This window comes from Ceratotherium simum, chromosome 3 (assembly GCF_057802395.1).
Source record: "Ceratotherium simum simum isolate JZ-2026a chromosome 3, ASM5780239v1, whole genome shotgun sequence".
NCBI classification, from domain to species: domain Eukaryota; kingdom Metazoa; phylum Chordata; class Mammalia; order Perissodactyla; family Rhinocerotidae; genus Ceratotherium; species Ceratotherium simum.
The window spans coordinates 92826367-92848424 of record NC_141902.1 but is presented as its reverse complement, the minus strand read 5'-3'; the positions used below and the strand labels follow the sequence as shown (position 1 = coordinate 92848424).

The following is a 22058-nucleotide window of genomic DNA, read 5'->3' as shown; positions in this document are numbered from 1 at the left end:
CAATAGGCTTGAAAGCTTTTCAGAGACCTGGAGACAGTTCTGAGTCAGCCCTCACTGTTAGCCAGGTCCCTGGCCAAGATTCGACAGCAAGCTGGTCCATGGGCACTCCAGGAAGATCCACGACTTGGAGGACAGTCTCGCCACTAACGGGGAGGACTGTCTGTCTGTGGAGTGGCTGACTCTCAGCGCAGACCTTGAGGTGTGGATGCTTCAGAAATCACTAGAGATGGACCATGGTCATAGTTAACCCTGGGCTGGAGCATTACACAGAAATGCACCAAATGCTAAATAGCCAGAGAGGATTTTATTGTTACACACGGAATACAAAAAATTTATTCTGCCACCTGTGACACAGTCTTCTGTTTTACATATGGTGCTTCTGTTCACAAGCACTGCTTCTGTCTCGGGGTCCCCGCCTGATAACAGCTCTGTGAAGAACCTGTGTGGGGGTCCTTTTTCCCACTTTGCAAGTGAGGCAGAGTGGTCCTCTGACTTGCTACGGTCGGGGGCGGGGTGGGGGGTGGGCTGGAATGGGATCCTGGTCTTGCACTTCCTTCGCTGGTTCCTGACTGCCACCTGCCTCTGAGTTACACCAGCTGGTCCACCTCCCTAACAAGGGGTCAGTGTGGTGGGTCAGGGCGGGGCCTGGGGTGGATGGATTCCAGGAGGGGAATTTGAAAACCCTAAGGCGTTCTAGTGGGACTCTTAAAGCTGACTGTGGTAAAAGAAGCTTGGGGACAGGTTTCCTTATGCCCATGGGGACCTGGCTGACTTCACCTTCATCTTTTGAACTTCCTCAGTTGCATATTCCTATTTCTGTGCAGCAAGCCCAGGGTTACATATGATGCACATCAGTAGGGCCCTGGCTCAGATGAAGTGAGTTTCTGGATACACTGCTAAGAATTCCTTTATGGTATGCATCTGGAATTCCTGATACATCCAGAGAAAACCACTCTCAGAGCACTTCTCCTGTCCTGAGACTGCAGTGGCTCTGGACAAGTTCAGTAGTGTCTGTAGTTAAGTCTCCCAACCAGTTCCATCCTAACTAGCTAATCAGCTTCTTCCGTGTGTAAGTTCTGCTGATGGGGCGTCTCCTGGAGATTGCTCGGCTGAAAGGTGATTCTTCTGTCATAGGGGGAAATACATCCACATCCTCATCTAGAAAAAGGCAGAAAGAATTAGCACGCAGGAAGTAACTGAGGACGGAAAAAAAGAAAATGGGCTTGAACTGCAGAGGGTTACATGTGAAGATGGACTTATGAAAACCAACACTGCTCGCAGGTTCTCTCATCCTGCAGAAATGTTGCCTTCACTTTGTACAAGGCCCTCCACCCTTAATGTCAGCACTGAGCTGACAGCAATAAGGAACTGTGAAAATGCCAAGGACCTGGGGTACTTCAGTTTGATAGTCTGCACATTCTTTTTGTCTCAGATCTGTGGGGTTTATGCTATTTTGCATGATTCCTATCATAGTCTTGAGGGAAGAGGACCACTGAAGGCCTTAGCTCCTGCACTCCCGTCAGTTCTAGCAGCAGAAGGAAACCTTTCCAACCAGTGCAGTCAACAGGCTCCATCCAGTTCTCTCCACGTGGACGGAGAAATGGGGACTCCTAGAGTCTGAAGGCTGATTACAACAGCCAGTCCTTTATCACTCAGGATGACAGAAACACCTGAGTATAGACCCACTGCAGGGAAACGGCTGCTCCGAACATACCACTTGTCACTTGTGCTGCTCTGAACACTCCTCAGAGCCCAGTGACTGCAGATGAGCATACATGTTGTCGTATGCCCACTTTGGTCACCGTCTTCAAGCAGCTGAAGTATTTTGGTAGGATTGTGAGGGGATTTCTGTTCAAATGCACAGAAGTTCTAATGTGGAGTTTCTCTGGGAAGGGCACATGACACTGTAGGGACAAAACCATCTGTCCCATACTCAGGGAATGCCTTCTGACTCCTCCAAAATTCAATTGTCTGGCAACCCTGAGCTAACTTGGGGAGTCACCCAAAGGACAGAAGTTTGATCCTGGTAAGAGTCTCCAGGACTGTCAACAGATTACCTCTGGCGTCTTTATACTGAGAGGAGGGTGTTCTCCCTTGGAACAGCAGTGGAGACTGGGTCAGAGCCTGGAGACCACTGGCAGAGAGGCAGCTCCTCACGGCACAGCCAGGGGGTGGGGTGGAACCTAAGGCGATGGCACACGGTCAGCACTGCAGGGCCCCAAACCAGGAAGCCTGAGCCTTCTTAAGAAGCAACTCCTGAATGCCCCATCACCAAACACTGTCCAACAGCCACCACTCACCTGAAACAAACACCTCGTCGTCCCCTGTGGAGGGGAGCTGCCGCACACTTGCACTCGGGGACCTCTCTTCACCCTTACTAAATTCTGAGTCTTCTCTCTGCTTGTCACAGACTCTTTTGGCTTGACACTCGGCTTCTTCCTTGGCAGAAAGGAGTCTCTTCCTGGAACCCAACCCAAACTGTCCCCAGGAGAAGGCTTCCTCAGCCTTAGGCACACTGTCCCTGGGAGGTGACTGGTCTGGCAGCTGACACACCCCCTCAAGCTCAAAATCCCCCAAGATGGGAGTCTTGTTGACGCTGAGTTCAAGGCCTTGCTCCTTTCCCTCCAGCTCGAGCAGCGATATGCCTCCAGGAAGGTCTGTGCTGACGTCACCCCTCCCAGCAGAGGTGCTGCTACTGCAATCCACTGCTCTCTTTCTCCGTGGCCAGTCTTTAATTGTGTCGGGAGTCGTCTTCCCACTGTGCTTGGGAGATGGTGTCCAAGAAACCCCGATGTCTGTTTGAAATGGAGAGGTGGTACTAGAGGGGCAGCGGGTCGGGGTACAGGACTGGCAGATATAGGTTTGTCCCCCACTCTTGCCGGGGGTGCTGTGCGAGGGGCAAGGGCAGGGGGGTGACATGCAGGTGCTTTCAGGTTTGCCTGAGGACTTGTTGCCCCTGGGCATGCCGAGACCAGGAAGGGAGCTCTCCTCTCCTAGAGAGCTCTCTTCTCTTCTTAGGGGCTCAGGTTCTGCCAACGAGCTGGGGTCTATCTTCTTAATTCGAAGCTTGGGAAGGCCAGAAGCTTGCATCTCCAGCTCAACCTCATAGGTCTGTGGGCTGGCAGAAGCTTTCGAAAGCCAAGTTGAAGCTTGCAGGTTCTCTAGTTGTGTGGCAGCCTGGCACTGCCTACTGTCTGCGGTACAGCACAGGTCGTAGGAAGGTGTCAGGGGAGAGCTGGGCCCAGAGGAAGGAGGAATCCCAGGGTTAGACAGAGAAGGCTTGTCATCAGCAACCACCATCCCTAACCCCTCACCTTCTTCCACTGGAGAAACGTTACTTTCCAAGTTACCACTGCCACAGCCCCCAGCTTCATCAAGAAGAGTGAGATACTGTGTGTCACTTGCAATAAGCAAAGGAGAGGATATATGCCAATCACTCCTGAAACCAGGCCCAGGGTGACCATGTCTCTCAGGGAAAGACTGAGGAGAGGGGGTCACTTCTTTCTTGTCCTTCCCAGCATCAGTGATGGCAGATGGGTTGTCACTTATGCCAACCCTAGGAGCAGCAGAGGTGTTGGGCTGGCACTGCAGGAAGCTTCTTTCAGGGTTAGAGGTCTTTCTGTGCCTTTTCCCAATTTTAGAAGGGGGTTGAGGGGGGCTGGTGTCAGATTTAGCTATCTGTGAGATTTGAGGGGGAGTTGAGGGAGCAGGACAGGGGAGAGATGTGGCTACACAGGGTGATTTCTGGGACTCTTTCCAATCCAGTTCTCCAGGGGGAGGAGAGTCTATTGAAGATTTCCTAAATGGACTCTTGGAAATATCACACAAAGGAGAGGTAAAAGGTTTCCTTGGAGACATAGGTGGGGAAGAAGTCATAGTTGTGTTCCCTGGCCTCTTTGGGGTTTTGACAGCTTTATCCTTCCATTTCTGGGTTGCCTCCTCTGCCTGAGAAGCTCCAGGGACAGGGGGATGTTGGTGTTTTTGATTCACAGGTGTGCCCCTGACAGCAGTTTCTCTTCGCACCCCCAAGGCTGCCGCTCTCGGAGACGTTCTAAGAGAGTACCGGACAGGAGTCGGACACTCATCCCCGGCCCAGGCAGTTGACGGAACTGGGGCCTCCAGACAGGAGGTGCTTTCTGGACTGGAATTCACTGAAGGTGGCCAAGTAGAATTCTGCAAAAATCCAGGTGGCTGACCACCTGGCCTCTTGGGAGTTCTTGGTGTCTTTTCAAGAGGAGAGGCACCTCCTTCTGCCACCCCTTTCAGGGGAGTGACTTTTGGTTGAGATGGTGAATCCCAGCCATGTGAGGAGGAGTCTTTTAAGGACTCCTTAAAAATGACCTGTTTGGCAGGTGCCGTTTCTGCAGGGGATTTTTGCAGCCTTTCGGGAGTACACAATGGAGTTTGTGGTGTACGAGGGAACCTTCTCGGTGTAGCTTTAGAAAAGCTTGGAGATTTCTGGTAACTCTTCTTAGGAGTCTGTAAAGAAAATGCTTATTTCAGTGTTTGAATATCATAATCTCTATTCTCTAAAGAGTATTTAGTAATCTCTGAGACAATTAGAAAGGCCAGTGGGAGATTTATAGTCAGCCAAAGGAATGAGCTTCAGTTGGATTTCAAATAGTGACATGTGTCCACTTCCTTTACAAGACTCAGATTTTACTTGGCCACTTTTTCCAGCACCAACCACTGTATCCAGTCTTTGTCTCTTCTCCTAAGACAAATAAATAATCTTACTAATTGGCATACTGTGGCTACAACATGCTTTGCCTCTAACTATATCACTCCACCACTCACAGCTATCTTTCTCCTCAACAAGACAGCTACGTCTGATCTTTGCTGACTGCAGCCTCTAGGTGCCACACCATCTGCTGTTCACCTGCATTCCACACGTGCAACCTACTATGTGCCAGGCAATGTGTGTGTGTCTGTGTGTGTGTGGGTGGAGCATGGAATACACAGATATAAGGCACAGCAACAAAGATAACATCTCAGAAAGGACAACTCCTCCCCCGACCCCCCCAAATTTCCCTTCTTTCTGGCAAAAATGCAGTTAAACACTCCAACAGGTAAGGAGGTCAGACACCTGTCATTTCTACCACCTTATTACATCATCTCAAAGGAATCCTGGTCTAGTTAGCATTTCACGTTGAGTGGGGTATCGATAGATGATAATACAATGTGACCAATGCAATGACAGGGACGTGCATGGGGCAATAGGGGAGCACAGGGGAGGGCTGGCTGTCTACCCCAGCTAGGGGCGGGGGACACGAATAGCGAGTCAGGTCTTCAAGAATGGGTGTCAGTGGGTGAAGGCAAAGGGTAAGGTAGAGGGGAGAGGGCATGTTAGGCACAGAAAACAATGTGAGCAAAGGCACAAAAGCAAAAAACAGCAGTTGTGTGCAGGCCAGCGTGCAGCCTGATGCTGCTGAGAAGAGTATGAAGCAAAGGGGGCTGAGGGTGGAGGCCAGCCAGGCCAGCAGGGACCAGACCATGGAGGCCCTTGCCTATCCGGGGAGGAGACTGAACCTGGTCCTGTAAATCTGTGGTTTTCAAACCCTTCCCCACAGCAACCTGTCCTTCCCCAACCTCTAAGCAGTTTTTTGGGTTTCCAAACCAAGATTATTATTTTTGAACACAGGGTTCCATTTTAGGAAAACTTAGAAAACCCTGCTTTAAACAGATGAAGAGTCTACAGAACTTCAAGCAAAGTTATGTGGTCAGAGGAGCATCTGATGTGGTCACAGAGGTCACTCTGACCTCTGGGGGCCGGATGGATTTGAGAGGGAAAAGCCTGTTGAAATATTCCAGGCAGAATTGAACTAGGGCAGGAACTGCAGGGATGGAGAAGAGGGATAGTTTGTAAATAAAATGGGCAGGATTGATTGATTGGCTATTCCTGGGGAGATGGAGAAGTCAAGGATGACTCCCAGGTTTCTAACACGGGTGACCAGATGAGTGGGCAATCCAACGGAAACAGATGAATGATATGGCACATGTCAGAAAGATATAGATGTAGTGTATAATACAAATGGTAGACGAAGCCAAGAGATCATTTCTATCTCCTCCCCACCACCTTGGCCTCAGCTAAACTGCTGCCTTAAGTCCCAATATACCCAATAATTATTTATCTGGGTCAACCTGCACCATCCCAAATCTCTATTATCATCTACAGATCACCTGCTTTCTCTTGAATGGACTCAGTGGGTTTCTTTGGCCATGTTGCTATGTTCCCCACGACTATACTATATTAAGCATTATAGAAATTTTATACCTGATTAGCTATAGGTATCTCAGAACCCAGTGTGTTTCTTGAAGGCCTTTTAATTCGAGCTGAACCCTTCTCTGAGGGACTGATCACCTCAGACACTGCCCCAAAAAGAAGGCTCTTGGGAGACCGAATACTTTGGATTGGAGAATTTTCTCTTTGGTCTGCAAGACAAAAACAGTGACAACATTTAATTCTTTCTCAACTCCTGCCCTCTCAATTCTAATAAAACAGCTAGACCATGCAAGAAAGAAAACAATAATTTTTGAAGCAACTGGGGAGACTATCCCACCTAATTATGTCAGCAACTGCAATGATTGCTTCCACCTTGCATTTTAATAAGACTGCATATTAACCCCAGCACCTATGTTAGGAAATGTAGGTGACTAAAATAATTTAATTTGTAAATATAAAAACACATATCTGATGATCCAAGCTAATGATGGATAAAAGAATGAAGGACATACAAACAGATATCACCTTCTACCTGGGACACGTGTGTAGGATCTGAACATATGGTGGAAATGACAGGTAATTTCCTCTTGAATGAATGAATTACCTACAAGGATAGTGCGGATGACCAGTTGTAGGAATCCAAAGGGATGACTCTGATAATGAAGGCCATGGACTGTTCATCTGGTCATCACCCTGAACCTCAAATATACATATTTACTCTACTTCTCCAATGTCAAGAAAGAAAATGTCAAATTCCATACTTCTTTTCTCAAAAACACTTCCCACCAAGCCAGCACGGACTTTTGAAGACAGGTAGGCAAGCACGTTACCTGGCTTGTCTTGCTGGAATGAATGAACTCTTTGCACACTGCGGGACTTTGGCTGAGACACAGAATAGAAGGAACCAGAATTTGTCCTGCTGAATGACAACTGCTTGATTCGAGGACTTCGTCTCACACTTATTTCTACAAAACCGGAATCACAGTAAGAAGAAGAGAGAAATGCAAGCTTGATATTTTCCCATGTATGAAATGGGTAAACTTTATGTAATACCACATACAAGATGGAAAGTTGGCAAGCTATTGGCTTTGAGACTTCTGAAGTGTAACAAAGCTAAGAGGGATATGATATATGGCCCCAATAAGGTACAAAAAAACACTGACCCACTAGACTGTCACCTCCAGAAGTCTCATAAACTGCCACTTTTAAGCATGATGTGGGGTAAAAAAAAGTCTGTATAGTGTACTTTTGTAAAAAAATTTTTAAATTTAAAAATTGCAGTTTTCATGTGATTATTACATATATTTGTATAGAAATAACATCTGTAAGAGTACTATTAAAGCTAAAATTTTAACAGTATTTCTGAGTTGTGGGATTACTAAGTGATGATTAAAATTTTGGCTTCTCTATATTTTCTGCTTTTTCTACAATAAAGATAAATTACTTGATTAAAAAAAAAGAAGCTAGTTTTTGGAAACTCCTCCTTCATCATACATATACTTTATTTTTTTGTGTGTGAGGAAGATCAGCCCTGAGCTAACATCCGATGCCAATCCTCCTCCTTTTTTTGCTGAGGAAGATTGGCCCTGCGCTAACATTCGTGCCCATCTTCCTCTACTTTATATGGGATGCCGCCACAGCATGGCTTGACAAGTGGTGCGTCAGCACGCGCCTGGGATCTGAACCTGCAAACCTCGGGCCGCCGAAGGTGGAGCGCACGCCCTTAACGGCTACACCACCGGGTTGGCCCCCATCATGTATATACTTTAAAAATAAACTTTAGCACTTTGCATTACATAGCAGGTTAGCCCTCACTCTGAATTCCATTTCTATTGCATAAAAATATTTCTTCGCCAGAAATTTCCTCAATACACTCTGTGCAAGAGACCATTCACCAATAAATATTTACTGATGTATGCTGTGGGCCCAGAGCTGTCACAATGTCTGTAAAACATCTTAGGATATGCTGAGCGACAACACAAGTACACAAAAGTTTTCATGGAAAGTAGATAAAACACAAAACACCCCCCCAAACCCAAAAATAAAACAAAAGTAGGTAATACCATTTTCTCCTTTTTCTGGGGACTCTTCAACAACGTCAATATCAGGACCAGGATCAGAGGATCTGGAGGAACAACAAGCACAGGATTATTCAATATCACTCATAATTAATGCACATTAAAGAGATACAGCTTCTCACCTCACAAGGTAACAAAGACCACAAGGTTTGATAACACCAGTGTGGGCAAGCACTCTCTTACATTACTGTCGAGTGAAATGGTTAGAACATTTTTTTTGGAAAGCAGTTTTGCAACATCAAAATTATTTAAAAATGTGTATACCTTCTGACCCACAAATTTCACTTCTTGTAATTTATCCTGTAGATAAACTTGCATAAGTGTATAAAATCTGTAGACAAATAATGTCAAGACAGAGCCCTGACAGGATGGAGTAGACGCATCTCTCCCTACTCTGCCTGTTAAGTACAGCTAAAAACCTTGGACATTATATATAAAGCAAACATAAGATGACTCTCAAAGGTGGAGAGAAGAGGTAGACTGGCTGGGGACCTCAGGACCCAAGGAGAGACAGAACAGCGAGCTCCCGGAGTTTCCTTTTTGCTTCATAGATCCCAGATTGGGTGCTGGAGAAGCTCACAACCCAAATACACCAGGAGGTGCAGATAAAAACTGCCTTAAGGAAAGGCAGCTCTGTCTAGCCAGAGAACCAGGAAAGGAGCAGCCAAGCAAGACAAATTTTCAGACAAGAATGATGCTACTCCAACCAAGTGCCATGGAAAACTGTGGCCCCTCACACCCCTGTCAGCACAGGCCAAGGTGGGAGCCTAGACTTCTAGCTGGCCTGGCAGTAATGAAGACTCCCTCTTTCCCCATGTCAACACAAGAATAGATTTAAAAATTGTGGAATATCCATTCAATGGAATACTATTCAGCAATAAAAAGGGATGAACTATTGATACATGTAACAACATGGATAAATCTCAAAACAGTTACGCCAGGTGAAAGTAGCCAGACACAAGAGTACATTCTGTGTGGTTCTCCAGCCCTCATCGAGTTTACAGAATGCTCTTTGGTTGTAAGTAACAGAGTTAAGACTTGAGTCACGAAGGTCACGAGAAGCTAAACAGTGGCCTCCAGGATAATTAGGAGGGCTGTGTAGGTATGAAGAGGCTGGATAAGGATGTCACTCACCTGCCCTTGATTTGTCTATGAAGCAGCCTTCTGGAGGTTTGCTTATGTATTGGAGTCTCAGCCACACTCTTAGTCAGCAGTTTGTGATGACCTAAAATATAAACAGCATAAATTTCACTCAGCCCTATCAAGAAGGAGCTGCAAGGCAAAAGGAGCTGTTTGAACTCGTGCATTGCATATTACTCAGCTGGAGTAGATGGTAATGGTCTTGGGACTAAGGTCTAACCATAGGACTCAATTTAACATGATACAACAGTTTATCAGCACTATTAGAGATTAAATAATAAATAAGCCAATGTAAAATGTTATAAAATTATTATCTAATAAGCAATCCTGAAAAAATGACAAGCGCCCACTTATGGCTAACACATCTGTCCACCTAGTTGGTGGTTTTTGTATTTATGATTAAATGAAATAAAGTATGTGAAAATGCTGATACGTCATGCAAATATTAAGATATTTAATATTAAGATAAATCTAGCTGGCATAAATTTTCTCTGAGAATAGGTAGTCAAGCTATTCATGGGAGGACTGGTTTTAAGGAAGTTAAAATTGACTAGAACGAGGAGTGATGTCAGTAGGAATGTTGAGTGAGGACCTCTGAAAAAACTCTCCTCCATAAAAGGAATGAGAACACTGATAAAAATGGTCAAAATCAACTTTTTCAGAACTCTGGAAATTAACTAGTTTGCAACAATCCAGGGAGTATTTATTCAACAAAAATGGCTGAATCTCAGTAAGAATAGCGAGTTTTGTGGAACTTTAACTTGCCCAAGTCCCAACCCCCTCTCTCCAGCCTCATGGTAGCCTTGAGAACTAATAGCCTGCAATCATGGTGAAAACCAATAGCCCAGGAGCCTCTGGATGGGGCAGAATGGGACTGAAGCTCCCCCAAAGCCCCCTGCCCAGACAACTGTCACGATTTGACCTGTCTGGCAGTTCCCTGGAAAATCCCACTCACAAGGCTTGTCTCTCTTTGACCTGACTCAGGACTCACCCAGTGCAAACAGCCTTTTCCCAGGGAGCATATACCAAAAACAATCAGTAGCAACTGTAAACATAGTGGCTGCCAGAGGGAGTGATAGCACTTGTGGCAAACAACAGCTGACTGAAAGTTGAAATGGGAAAACTGGGGAATGAGATGTCCACAGAGGGCTCTGCAAACTCACACATTCCTGGGAACCTAAAAGTCCATGTGCTATAGGGCTGTGTGCATGCCCAGGATAGACCCGAAAAGGCCCTAAACTGACATCTTCGGCTGACCTCGAGGCTCTGGAAAAGCAGAAAGTAGAGTTGTAAACTGTCTGGCTGAGGGTTGAAGGCATGAGCAAAGACACACATAGGGCCCCTCAGCAAAGGCTGGGAAACTTATTGGTCCCAGGCACTTAAGGAAATCTCTGTCCAACCATTAGCTGACCACTAAGCTAACTGAGGAGAGACTTCAGTAGCTACGATGACAGAAGACAAACTTTAAAGAATTAGTTCAGGAAAGTAATTAAACAAACAAAAGCAATAACAACAAACCCTGGCGGAGAGTAGGGGTGGTCTGATTGCAGAGTTGCCTCATCATATTATTTAAAATGTCCAGTTGTCAACAAAAAATATGAGACATGAAAAGAAACAAGAAAGTATGGCTCATACAAAGAAAAAAAAATTAGTAATAGAAATCGTCCCTGAGGAAGTCCAGACGTTGGATTTATTAGACCAAGACTTTAAATTAGCTATTTGAAATATGTTCGAAGAACTAAAGAAATCCATAGCTAAAGAACTAAGGGAAGTATGAGACTGATGACTTGCCAAATAGAGAATAAAAACAAAGAGACAGAAATCATAAAAAAGAACCAACTAGAAATTCTAAAGTTGAAAAATACAATATGTAAAATGAAAAATTCATTAGAGGTGCTTGCCAACAGATTTGAAGTGGCAGAAGAATCAACAAATTTGAAGACAGATTAATTGAGATTATCCAGTCTGAGGGACAGAAAGAAAAAAGAATGAATAAAAATGAACAATCTCAAAGACCCGTGCGACACCATCAAGCACAACAACATACACATACTGGGAGTCCCAGAAGGAGAGGAGAGAGAGAAAGGGACAGAAAGAATATTTGAAGAAATACTGGCTGAGAACTTCCTAAGCTTGATGAAAGACACACATCCAAGAAGCTCAATAAACCCAAGCAGGATAAAGTCAAAGAGATCCACACTAGACAAATCATAATCAAACTGTCAGAAGTCAAAAAGAAAGAGAGAATCTTGAAAGAATCAAGAGAGCGGCAATCCACCATGTACAAGGGATCTTTGATAAGCTTAACAGCTGATTTCTCATCAGAAACAAAGGAGGACAAAAAGGTAGTATGATGACGTATGCAAAGTGCTGAAAGAAAAAAAGACTCAACTAAGAATTCTATATTCTGCAAAGCTATTGTTCAAAAATGAAAGAGAAATTAGCACATTCCCAGATTTAAAAAAAAAAAAAACAGAAAATTTGACACTAGCAGACCTGCCCTACAAGTAATACTAAAGGGAGTCCTTCAGGCTTCAGCCTGAAGAAAGGGCGCTAGAGAGTAACGTGAATCCATGTGAAGAATTAAAGAGCACTGGTAAAGGTAACCACATAAGTAAGTACAAAAGACAGTATAAAAGTATTTTTTGTTTGTAACTTTTTTCTCCTGTGAGTTAAAAGATAAAGCAATAATTATACATCTGTGTTGATGGGCATACGATGTATAAAGAGGTAATTTGTGTGGCAATATAGCACAAAAGAGGGGGTAGGAAATAGAACTACATGGGAGCAAAGTTTTTGTATACTACTGAAATTAAGTTGGTATTAATCTGAACTAGGCTATTATAAATTAAGACATTAATTGTAATCCCCAGGGGGAGTGACATCACACAAAATGGTGGAGCAGGAAGCTCTAGGGGTTGGTCCCTCCACCAAAACAACAAATAAACTAGGAAAGAAATGATCAGAATACACTATTTTGGAACTCTAGAACCTGACTGGATGCTTATTATAACCAAGAAGTGCTTGATGACGGGAGAGGCTACTGATCTTTGGTAAGGGAACAAGGTGCACAAACCAACTACCACCTCCCTTTCCTTAGCCTTGCTGCAGCTGTGGGGATAGTGGCCCACATTCCAGGAGCAGCTAGCTGGCTGGTGGTAGGGCAGATAGTGGGGACCTCGTCCTCCAAATTCGGGGTTGTGTGCTTTGGACACAAGGTGGATCCCTCTGGGGCCGGTGCAGACGCTTGCCTTGTTTTTGGCCCCCTTAGGCTGCAGCGGCTTTCCCCCACTGCATCTACTGGGAGATTTAAAGGGACAAGACACCTTTTTACTTTTCCCTTTTTGGAACCAGACATTTAAGGAAATCTTTTTCAGGTCATTGGCTAACTACAGAGATAAGAGAACAGAAATTTCAGTGACCACATACAAGGAATACACGCTTTGCAAAAACACTTTTGAAAATGCACAAACAGACAGCTGCAGCCCTCAATAAGCAAAGATCAGCAATCTTTCAGGACTGGGAGAATCTCATTTCCAGAGTTACCAAATTATAATATTCAGAATATCTAATTCTCAACAAAGAATTACAAAGCATATAAAGAAACAGGAAATTACAAAGCATATAAAGCATATGGCCCATTCACAGGAAAAAAGGAATCTGACAGAAACCATCCGTGAGAAAGCCCAGACACTGGAATCACTGGTCAAAGATAGTAAATCACATTTTCTAAATGTGCTCAATGAGCTCAAGTAAACCATGGACAAAGAAATAAAGAAAATCAGTAAAACAATGTATGAACAAAATGAGAATACAAATAAAGTGACAGAAATTATAAAAAGGAACCAAACAGAAATTCTAGAGCTGAAAAGTACAATAACTGAAATGAAAAATTCACTAGAAGGGTTCAACCTCAAATTTGAGCAGGCATAAGAATCAGTAAACTTGAAGATAAGGCAACTGAAATTATCCAGTCTGAGCAGAAAGACAACAGAATTAAGAAAAATGAACAAAGCCTGAGGAAACTGTGTGACACCATCAAGCATTACAACATACACATACTGGGAGTCCTAGAAAGAAAAAAGAGAAAGGGGCAGAAAAAAATTTGAAGAAATGGTTGAAAACTTCCTAAATATGATGAAAGACATGAATCTACACATCCAAGCAGCTCAATGAACTCCAAGCAGGATAACCTCAGAGACCCAGAGAGGTACATTATAGTCAAATTGTCAAAACCCAAAGACAAACAGAGAATCTTGAAAGCAGCAATAAAGAAGCCACTCAGTAAGATTAACAGCTGATTCCTCATCAGAAACCTTGGAGGTCAGAAGGCAGTGAGACGACATATGTAAAATCCTGAAAGAAAAAGGGCTGTCAACCAAGAATTCTACATCTGGCAAAAACTATCCTTCAAGAATAAAGCAGAAATTAAGACATTTCCCAAGAAACAAAAGTTAAGGAGTTCATTATCAGTAGATCTTCCTTATAAGAAATGCTAAAGGGAGTGCTTCAGGCTGAAATGAAAGGACACTAGACAATAACTTGAAGCCATAAGGAGAAATAAAGAACACTGGTAAGGTAACTACACAGATAGAAAAGGAAAGACAAACAGAATCAAAAAAGTGTACTAGAAAAATCAGCTAAATACAAAAAAGGCAGTAATGGAGAAATGGAAGAACAAAAAAAGTAAATGATATATAGGAAACAAATAGAAAATGGCAGAAGTCCCTTATCAGTAATTACATTAAATGTAAATGCATCGCTGTCTACAAGACTCACTTTAGATACAAAGATACAAACAGGTTGAAAGTAAAAGGATAGAAAAAGATATTTTATGTAAAAGAGAGCTGGCATGGTTATATTATTATCAGACAAAATAGACTTTAAATCAAACAAGGTTAAAAAGCCAAAGTACATTACATATTAATCAAAAGTTCAATCCATCAAGTAGATACAACAATTATAAACATATACACATCTAACAGCAGAGCCGCAAAATGTATGAAGCAAAAAATTGACAGAATTGAAGGGAAGAATAGATAAGTCAACAATAATAGTTGGAGACTTTAATACTCTACTTTCAATAATGGATAGAACAATTGAATAGAAGATCAGCAAGGAAATAGAAGACTTGAACAACACCATAAACCAACTAGACCAACAGACATCTACAGGACACTCCATCCAACAAGAGCAGAATGCACATTCTTCTCAATCACATATAGAATGTTCTCCAGGATAGGCCAAATGTTAGGCCATAAAACAAGTCTCAGTAAATTTTTAAAAACTGAAATCATACAAAGTATGTTTTCCAACCACAATGGAATGAAATTAAAAATTAATAACAGACCAAAATTTGGGAAACTCACAAATATGTGGAAATTAACACACTCCTAAATAACCAATGGGTCAGAGGAGAAATCACAAGGGAAATTAGAAAATATTTTGAGATGATGAAAATGAAAACACAACATACCAAAACTTACAGGATATAGCTAAAGCAATGCTTAGAGGGGGATTTGTACCTGTAAATGCCCATATTAAAAAAGAAGAAAGATCTCAAATCAATAATCTAACCTTAACCTTAAAAAACTGAAAAAGATCAAATACCAAAGCAAGTCAAGGGAAGGGAATACTACAGATTACATAGAAAATAAGTGAAATCAAGAATAGAAAAACAATACAAAAATCAATGAAACCAAGAGTTGGTTCTTTGAAAAGATCATTAAACTGACAAACTTTTAGCTGGATTGACCAAGAAAAAAGAGGGAACACTCAAATTACTATGAAAAAGAGAACATAACTACCAACCTTACAGAAATAATAAGGACTATAAGGAAATACTATGATCAACTGTATAACAGCAAATTAGATAGCCTAGATAAAATGGACAAATTCCTAGAAAGACATAAAATGCTGAAAACAGACTCAATAAGAAATAGAATATCTGAATAAACCTATAACAAGTAAAAAGATGGAATTAGTTATCAAAAATCTTGCCACAGGAGCTGGACTGGTGGCGTAGTGGTTGTTTTCACACTCTGCTGCGGCAGCCCAGGTTCACAGGTTTGGATCCCAGGTGTGGACTCACACACTGCTTGTCAAGCTATGCTGTGGCAGCATCCCATACAAAGTAGAGGAAGATGGGCACGGATGTTAGCCCAGGGCCAATCTTCCTCAGCAAAAAGAGGAGGATTGGCAACAGATGTTAGCTCAAGGCTAATCTTTCTCACCAAAAAAAAAAAAAAAAAAAAATCTTCTCACAAAGAAATACTCAGGACTAGATGGCTTCACTGCTGAATTCTACCTAACATTTAAAAAACAATTAACCACCCTAACAAATATTGATTGATTTTTGACCAGGATGCCAAGACAATTCAATGAGGAAAAAATAGTGTTTTCAACAAATGGGGCTGGGACAACTGGACAACCACATGCAAAAGAATGACATTGGATTCCTGTCACATACAAAATAATATACAAAAATTAACTTAAAATAGATCAAAGACCTAAATGTATGAGCTTAAACTATAAAACCTGGATTAAGTAATAGTTTTTTAGAACAAAAACACAAGCAACAACAAAAATAAATAAACTGATTGAAGACTTCATCAAAATTAAAAACCTTTTGTGTATCAAAGGACACTATTAAGAAAGTGAAAAGACAACCCAAAGACTGGGATAAAATATTTGCAAACCATATATCTGATAAGGGACTAGTATCTAGACTACATAAAGAACTCTTACAACTCAATAGTAAAAAGACAATTCAAAAAATGGGGAAAGATTTGAATAAACGTTTCTCCAAAAAAGATATACATATGGCCAGAGAGCACATGAAAAGATGCTCAACAACATTAGTCATCAGGGAAATGCAACTCAACCACAACGAGATACCACTTCACACCCACTAGGATGGGTAAAATCAAAAAAAGGGACAATAGATGGTGGTAGTGAGGATATGTAGAGAAAATGGAACTCTCATACGTTGCTAGTGGGAATGTAAAATGGTATAGCTGCTTTGGAAAACAGTTTGGTGATTCCTCAAAAAGTTAAACATTGTTACTATATAACACAGCAATTTCATTTCTAGGCATACGCCTGAGAATTAAAAACATGTCTACACAAAATATTGTATATGAATGTTTATAGCAGCATTATTCACAATAGCCAAAAAGTAGAAACAACTCAAATGTTCGTCTACCAAGTGATGAGTGGATTAACAAAATGTAGTTTATCCGTACAATGGTATATTATTAGCAATAAAAAGCAATGAAGTACTGAAATATACTACACCATGTATAAACCTTGAAAACATTATGCTAAGTAAAAGAAGTCAGTTACAAGGACCACATATTGTATGATTCCACTTATAAGAAATATCCACAATAGGAAAATCCATAGAAACAGTAAGTAGACTGGTGGTTGCCTACAGCTGAGAGGGTTAGAGGGAAACAGGGAGTGACTGCTAAAGGGTATGGGGTTTCTTTCTGGAGTGATGAAATGTTCTAGAATTAGTGGTGATGGTTGCACAACTTTGTGAATATACTGAAAACCACTGAATTGCATACTTTAAAAGAGTTGATTTTATGGTACACAAATTATATCTCAATTATTAAAAAAGAACAAAAAAGCAACACAAAAACCCAAAGGACTATAAAACTGGTCACTAGCCTTCATTTCTTTATAATTGGTTTTATAAAATAGATGCTGGTCTGTAGGGGCAACTAGGAAAGGAGGATTGAGAGAGACCAGGATTAATTCTTCATCTAAGCTTGGAGGGGGAGAGACCCCAAGGGGAAAATTAACTGATGGTAACCACAGGGGAGAGGAAAACACATAAGATTAACAAGCTTCTATAACAAGAGAGCCTGGGGACTGATTTGGGTCCAAGAACCTCCTTCTCTTAGTAACCCTAAAATGTAGTACCTTTGGTCCTCTTGAAGTTGTCAAGTTTATACTCCAGACCTTCCACAGCTGACACAGAATGGCTTCTAGGCAACCCCTGCTTCACAGATCTCTTTGAAGGAGAAATCATTTCCTGGTTGAAGAGATTTCTTCGAACTTTGGTGACTTCTGAAAGCATAAAAAAAAAAAAAAAAAAAAAGCCAAATATTATTGCTAATAAATGCCTTATCTGGGAAAAGAAAGAAATCCAAAACAGAGAAGCTACTTAAGGAAATTATTCTACAGACTGATTGCTATATTCACATTTACTAATAGGATTTCCTTAAATATTATACTCACATGGTACATTAAAACTATTTACTCTTACAAATTCAACTTAAATCCAGCTTTTCAGGAACAAGGAAAGCCTATTATCACTTAAATTAGAAGCTTTACTCATTGTAAAATGGACACAACCCTTAAGAGAGAAGTTGGCTAATGTAGTCATGGTCCTTTTAATACATCTCAGTGTTATGATGATTTTTCTCATTTTGGACCTTTTTGCTGCTTTGTATTCAGCTCAGCCTCAAGTAGAGAAACTGTTCTTTTCAATTCCACAGATTTCTTTCTTTTATAAGTATTTTACTAAGTTGTTGGGTTATTTTAAATTTTCTTCCTAACTCCAGAGCATGAGAGTTGTGACCATCTAGACTCAAAGTTAGGAAAAATAGCTGAAGAGTCAAGAAATACTTGACAAAGCTAGCAGGAAGGCATCTGTCTTAAGCAAGATGGCCTAGTGGAGGCTGCTCAAAAATTCACCAAGGGTAAATTGTTCTAAGAGCAAGTCACTTAAATAACTCCTTGTAAATGTGTCCTTGTTACCTGCCTTAGGCTCTCCGTGAAACTGACTTGTGACCTGACAGCCAAATTTAATGTGTTACTTTCTCTTTTTCCCAAGTTTTTGAGAAGTTTGATATCTACAGAAAATTTTAAATAACAATAACCATAGAGTCGTCACTAAAATTCACCAATTGTCAACATGTGTTTTCTTCCCCTCCACCTCGCTCTACATTTACACGATTTTTCACCCTGAATACTGCAGAGTAAGCTGCAGACATCACAACTCTTCAGCTCCCTGTACTTCAGCATGTCTCCTAAGAACAAGGGCATATTATCTAATTCATCTTTCCAGTTTCGCTGCCTCTTTTTTTTTTTTTTTTCTTTCATGATAATGGCATTTTTAAAAAAGATCTCAGCGGGCCAGCTCCGTGGCTTAGCGGTTAAGTGCGCGTGCTCCGCTACTGGCGGCCCAGGTTCGGATCCTGGGTGTGCACTGACACACTGCTTCTCCAGCCATGCTGGGGCCGCGTCCCACATACAGCAACTAGAAGGATGTGCACCTATGACATGCAACTATCTGCTGGGTCTTTGGGGGGAAAAAAATAAATAAATAAAATTATAAAAAAGATCTCAGGCTTGTTATTTCGCAGAATGCAATATTTTGAGACCATGTGAACATCTTATTCCCTTAGCACACAGTATTTGGATATATTTCATTAACTAACAATTATAAAAAACTCTAATTTATAACCATATGCAGCTGCTTAAGTACATGCAATCAAAATAAATTTGTCATTCTAGTCAATAAACGCATACACCAAGAAAACAAAGTATACCTTGTACTGTATCTTTCCCTGGGAGTGGAGGCTGCTGAAGAGGAGGGTGTGAATTCTCCTGAAAGATGACAAAATCTGATAAGAAAATTTAAATAAGTGTTCATTTAAAATATAAGAATAAAAACTCCACACAAAACCCTTTGATCTCTGCAGTTCCACTTGTAGAAATCCATAACAGAAATAGTTGTTAAAATGCTCAAAAAATAGATATATGTTCCAAGGACATTGAAGGCTGCATTGTAATAACACAAAATAAGAAACACCCTAAATACCCAGAGAGTGAAACAAATTATGATACATCTATCCAATGCAGACATTAAAAGAATTAGGAAGACCTGTAAAAATAGAGAAGGAAGGCAAGACCTATATATACTAACACAGAAAGAGGTTCATGATGGGGAAAAAGCATAAAAAACTGCAGAATAATAAGTACAGTAGGTTAACCACTTGTAATGTTTATGTATATGTATGTGTGTAACAGACGTGTATAAACCTTTGATGCTATTGGTATATACAGAAAAGGGCCTGGGAATATACACAACAAACTGTCCTCAGTGATTACTTCTGAAGAATGGATGGAGAAGAGACACTCTTAACTTTATATGATTTCAACTTTTTAATGATGATTATATATACCTTTTATAACTAAAAAATAAGGGAAAACTCACAAATTAATTAGAGGATGGCTATATTCGTAGGAACTTCTCTGTATTAAACTGCTATTTATTTGCTATTATAGTAAAGAATTCAAGAGTCCAGATACATCTCAAACAATACAATTGTTTTTAGATTTTTTGTTTTGTTTTTTCAATTATGGCACTGTAGTAATTAAAAAATGAAGCATCATATAGGGGCAGAAACGTAAAAAATGGTGTTCTTTTTTTTTTTTAGGGAAAGATTTGCCCTGAGCTAACATCTGTTGCCTATCTTCCTCCTTTTTTTTTTATCTTCCCCAAAGCCCCAGTGCACGGTTGTATATTCTAGTTGTATGTCCTTCTGATTCTTCTGTGTGAGCCGCCACCACAGCACGGCAACTGACAGATGGGTGATGTGGTTCCACAACTGGGAAATGCATATGGGCTTCCGAAGAGGTGAGAACACTGAACTTAAACCACTAGACCCATCAGGGCTGGCTCAACAAATGATGTTCTTTATTAACCAAAATCAAATCCTGACCTCAGTAAATCTGGTCTTATAGAAGGAAACTTTCTTAGCTAATCTAAAACAAAAGTTTCAAAAAGGAGTACTAGAAAGGACTGCAAATCATTGTAAAGTCTAGTGAGAGGAGGTCTGACACCTCTTGGATTTCATACATAAGATTTGCATCTTATTCACTTATACTTATTAACGTATACTGAGAAAGTGAACAACACTAACTCTTTAAAAGAAATCCCACCTCCAATTCCAAAGGACAGCCATAAATCTCTAGGAACACAGCAAACCACTGGTGTAATGATTAATGCTTCTAAAGCTAGTTCTCAGAGAATTTTAACTCTTCTCAGATAATTCATGTAGTTCAAAAGTCTCAAGGCATTTTTGTCCCTCTTCTTGCCTTAGCAAAACATTAATTCTACTTAGTAAATAGACTCCAGCTGGGTTTCTTTTTTTTTTTTTTGCAACCAACAAAAACCTCAAGTCCTTACATCTACTTCCACAGAAAAACAATTACCACCTGGCTTCCTGAGAGTGTTTTTTTTTTTAACTTGTTATAGAAGTAAAACGTACTGAAAAGTACTTTATGGTAAGCAAAGTCCTATTATGATTGTACATTATTTTTCAATGGTTTCTTTGCTTATGTTAGTTACTATTTTATGAGTGTTCTTATCTACATTAAAGATTTTGTATTAACTTACTCATTCCTAACTTTTACTTGCTATTTTTCTTTATATTACCTCTGTCACACTTTTGGGTAAAATGGTTAATCTTTAACAAATTTATATTTCTTTATTCCTTGGATTACAGTGGTATACACATTCATAAACTACCTAATTTTATTTCTGTATCCTCTAGTGTCCATTTCTTAAAAGTAGAGACACGGTCTTTCATTCTTATTTATTATGTCAACTCATGCCGAAAGGAACAACTCTGGTAGTGCCATTTCTTGTCTCCTGGAAATGACTTACATTTTTTGTAGCTCTCTTGGACACTTTGGGAATTTCAATTTGTCGAAGATTCTGTGAAACCTCTGCAATGCTTTTATGTCTTATTAGTGCATTTTTTCTTTTGAAAGAAGGAAAAAAAACAGTCAATATACACTCAATTCAGGTTACAAAAGTAATTAAATTAGAATGGAACTAGAGTTTAAAATAAAACATTACTTAAATAAAAGTCACTTATCTTGGGATTGCCCTGAATTTATAGCAAAACAAATCAACCTCGGAATTTCTAAAAGTAACTACTATAAATTCATTTAGTTACAAACAATGAAAAGCATCAAGGAAAACTTAAAAAATAAGCTGAAACCCTAAGTTTATCTCATGAAAGGCTCCTAGTTGCTGGAGACCCCATATGGCAGTCAAGAAGGGCACTGTGGACTACACAATACATACTGTATGTTCCCTGAAAAAGGTAAAGAGTGTCAGATGCTCCTTGTTAGGAACTTCAACAATTGGCTTCTGCGATTCAGACATAAGGGCAACTAACTATTAATTCAATCAATTATAGACAAAAACAAATGGACTATGGTTTAAACATGCCCTTTGTCAGAACTGTAACAGTGCAAGTAATTTCTTTAATTACTTGAATTCCTACCTTCTCTTCTTAGCTGATCTGGTACGAAGCTCCTCTAGTTGGTCAGATTCAGTGCCACCCAACACTGATCTATGAGCACTTGACATAAGAGGCACAGAAAGAAGCGGTGATTTGCTCTCCTGTGTCATGGAGTCATCACTGAAAAAATCTGTAGGAAGGACACCAGCCAGCTTCTGAGGAATTACAAACCCTAGGCTGTCGTAAAGATTTCCAAGCATCTTTGGGATAGAGTCAATATACCTGTGGAAGAGATTGGTTAAATATGGAACGGTCACCATTCCACCCTCCCTACACCTTCCCTCA

The 22058-nt window shown here is 40.8% G+C and overlaps 1 protein-coding gene across 2 annotated transcripts in view; it reads right to left on the bottom strand.

Annotated features, from left to right (window-relative positions):
- Nucleotides 1–269: 269 nt before the first annotated feature.
- TICRR (TOPBP1 interacting checkpoint and replication regulator) overlaps nucleotides 270–22058 on the bottom strand; it is a 41134-nt gene continuing 19345 nt past the window's right edge. The window contains exons 12-22 of one of the 2 annotated variants that reach the window (XM_014788644.2): nucleotides 21756–21995; nucleotides 21128–21224; nucleotides 19005–19062; nucleotides 17371–17517; nucleotides 9436–9526; nucleotides 8287–8348; nucleotides 7054–7188; nucleotides 6275–6432; nucleotides 2301–4479; nucleotides 2058–2183; nucleotides 271–1158 (exon numbers count right to left, since the gene is read on the bottom strand). In XM_014788644.2, the coding sequence (XP_014644130.2) occupies nucleotides 1046–1158; nucleotides 2058–2183; nucleotides 2301–4479; nucleotides 6275–6432; nucleotides 7054–7188; nucleotides 8287–8348; nucleotides 9436–9526; nucleotides 17371–17517; nucleotides 19005–19062; nucleotides 21128–21224; nucleotides 21756–21995 (3406 nt within the window). In that variant the 3' untranslated portion in view covers nucleotides 271–1045. Of the gene's footprint in view, nucleotides 1159–2057; nucleotides 2184–2300; nucleotides 4480–6274; nucleotides 6433–7053; nucleotides 7189–8286; nucleotides 8349–9435; nucleotides 9527–17370; nucleotides 17518–19004; nucleotides 19063–21127; nucleotides 21225–21755; nucleotides 21996–22058 lie in introns of both variants that reach the window. The other variant, XM_087428926.1, reaches the window with a different exon arrangement.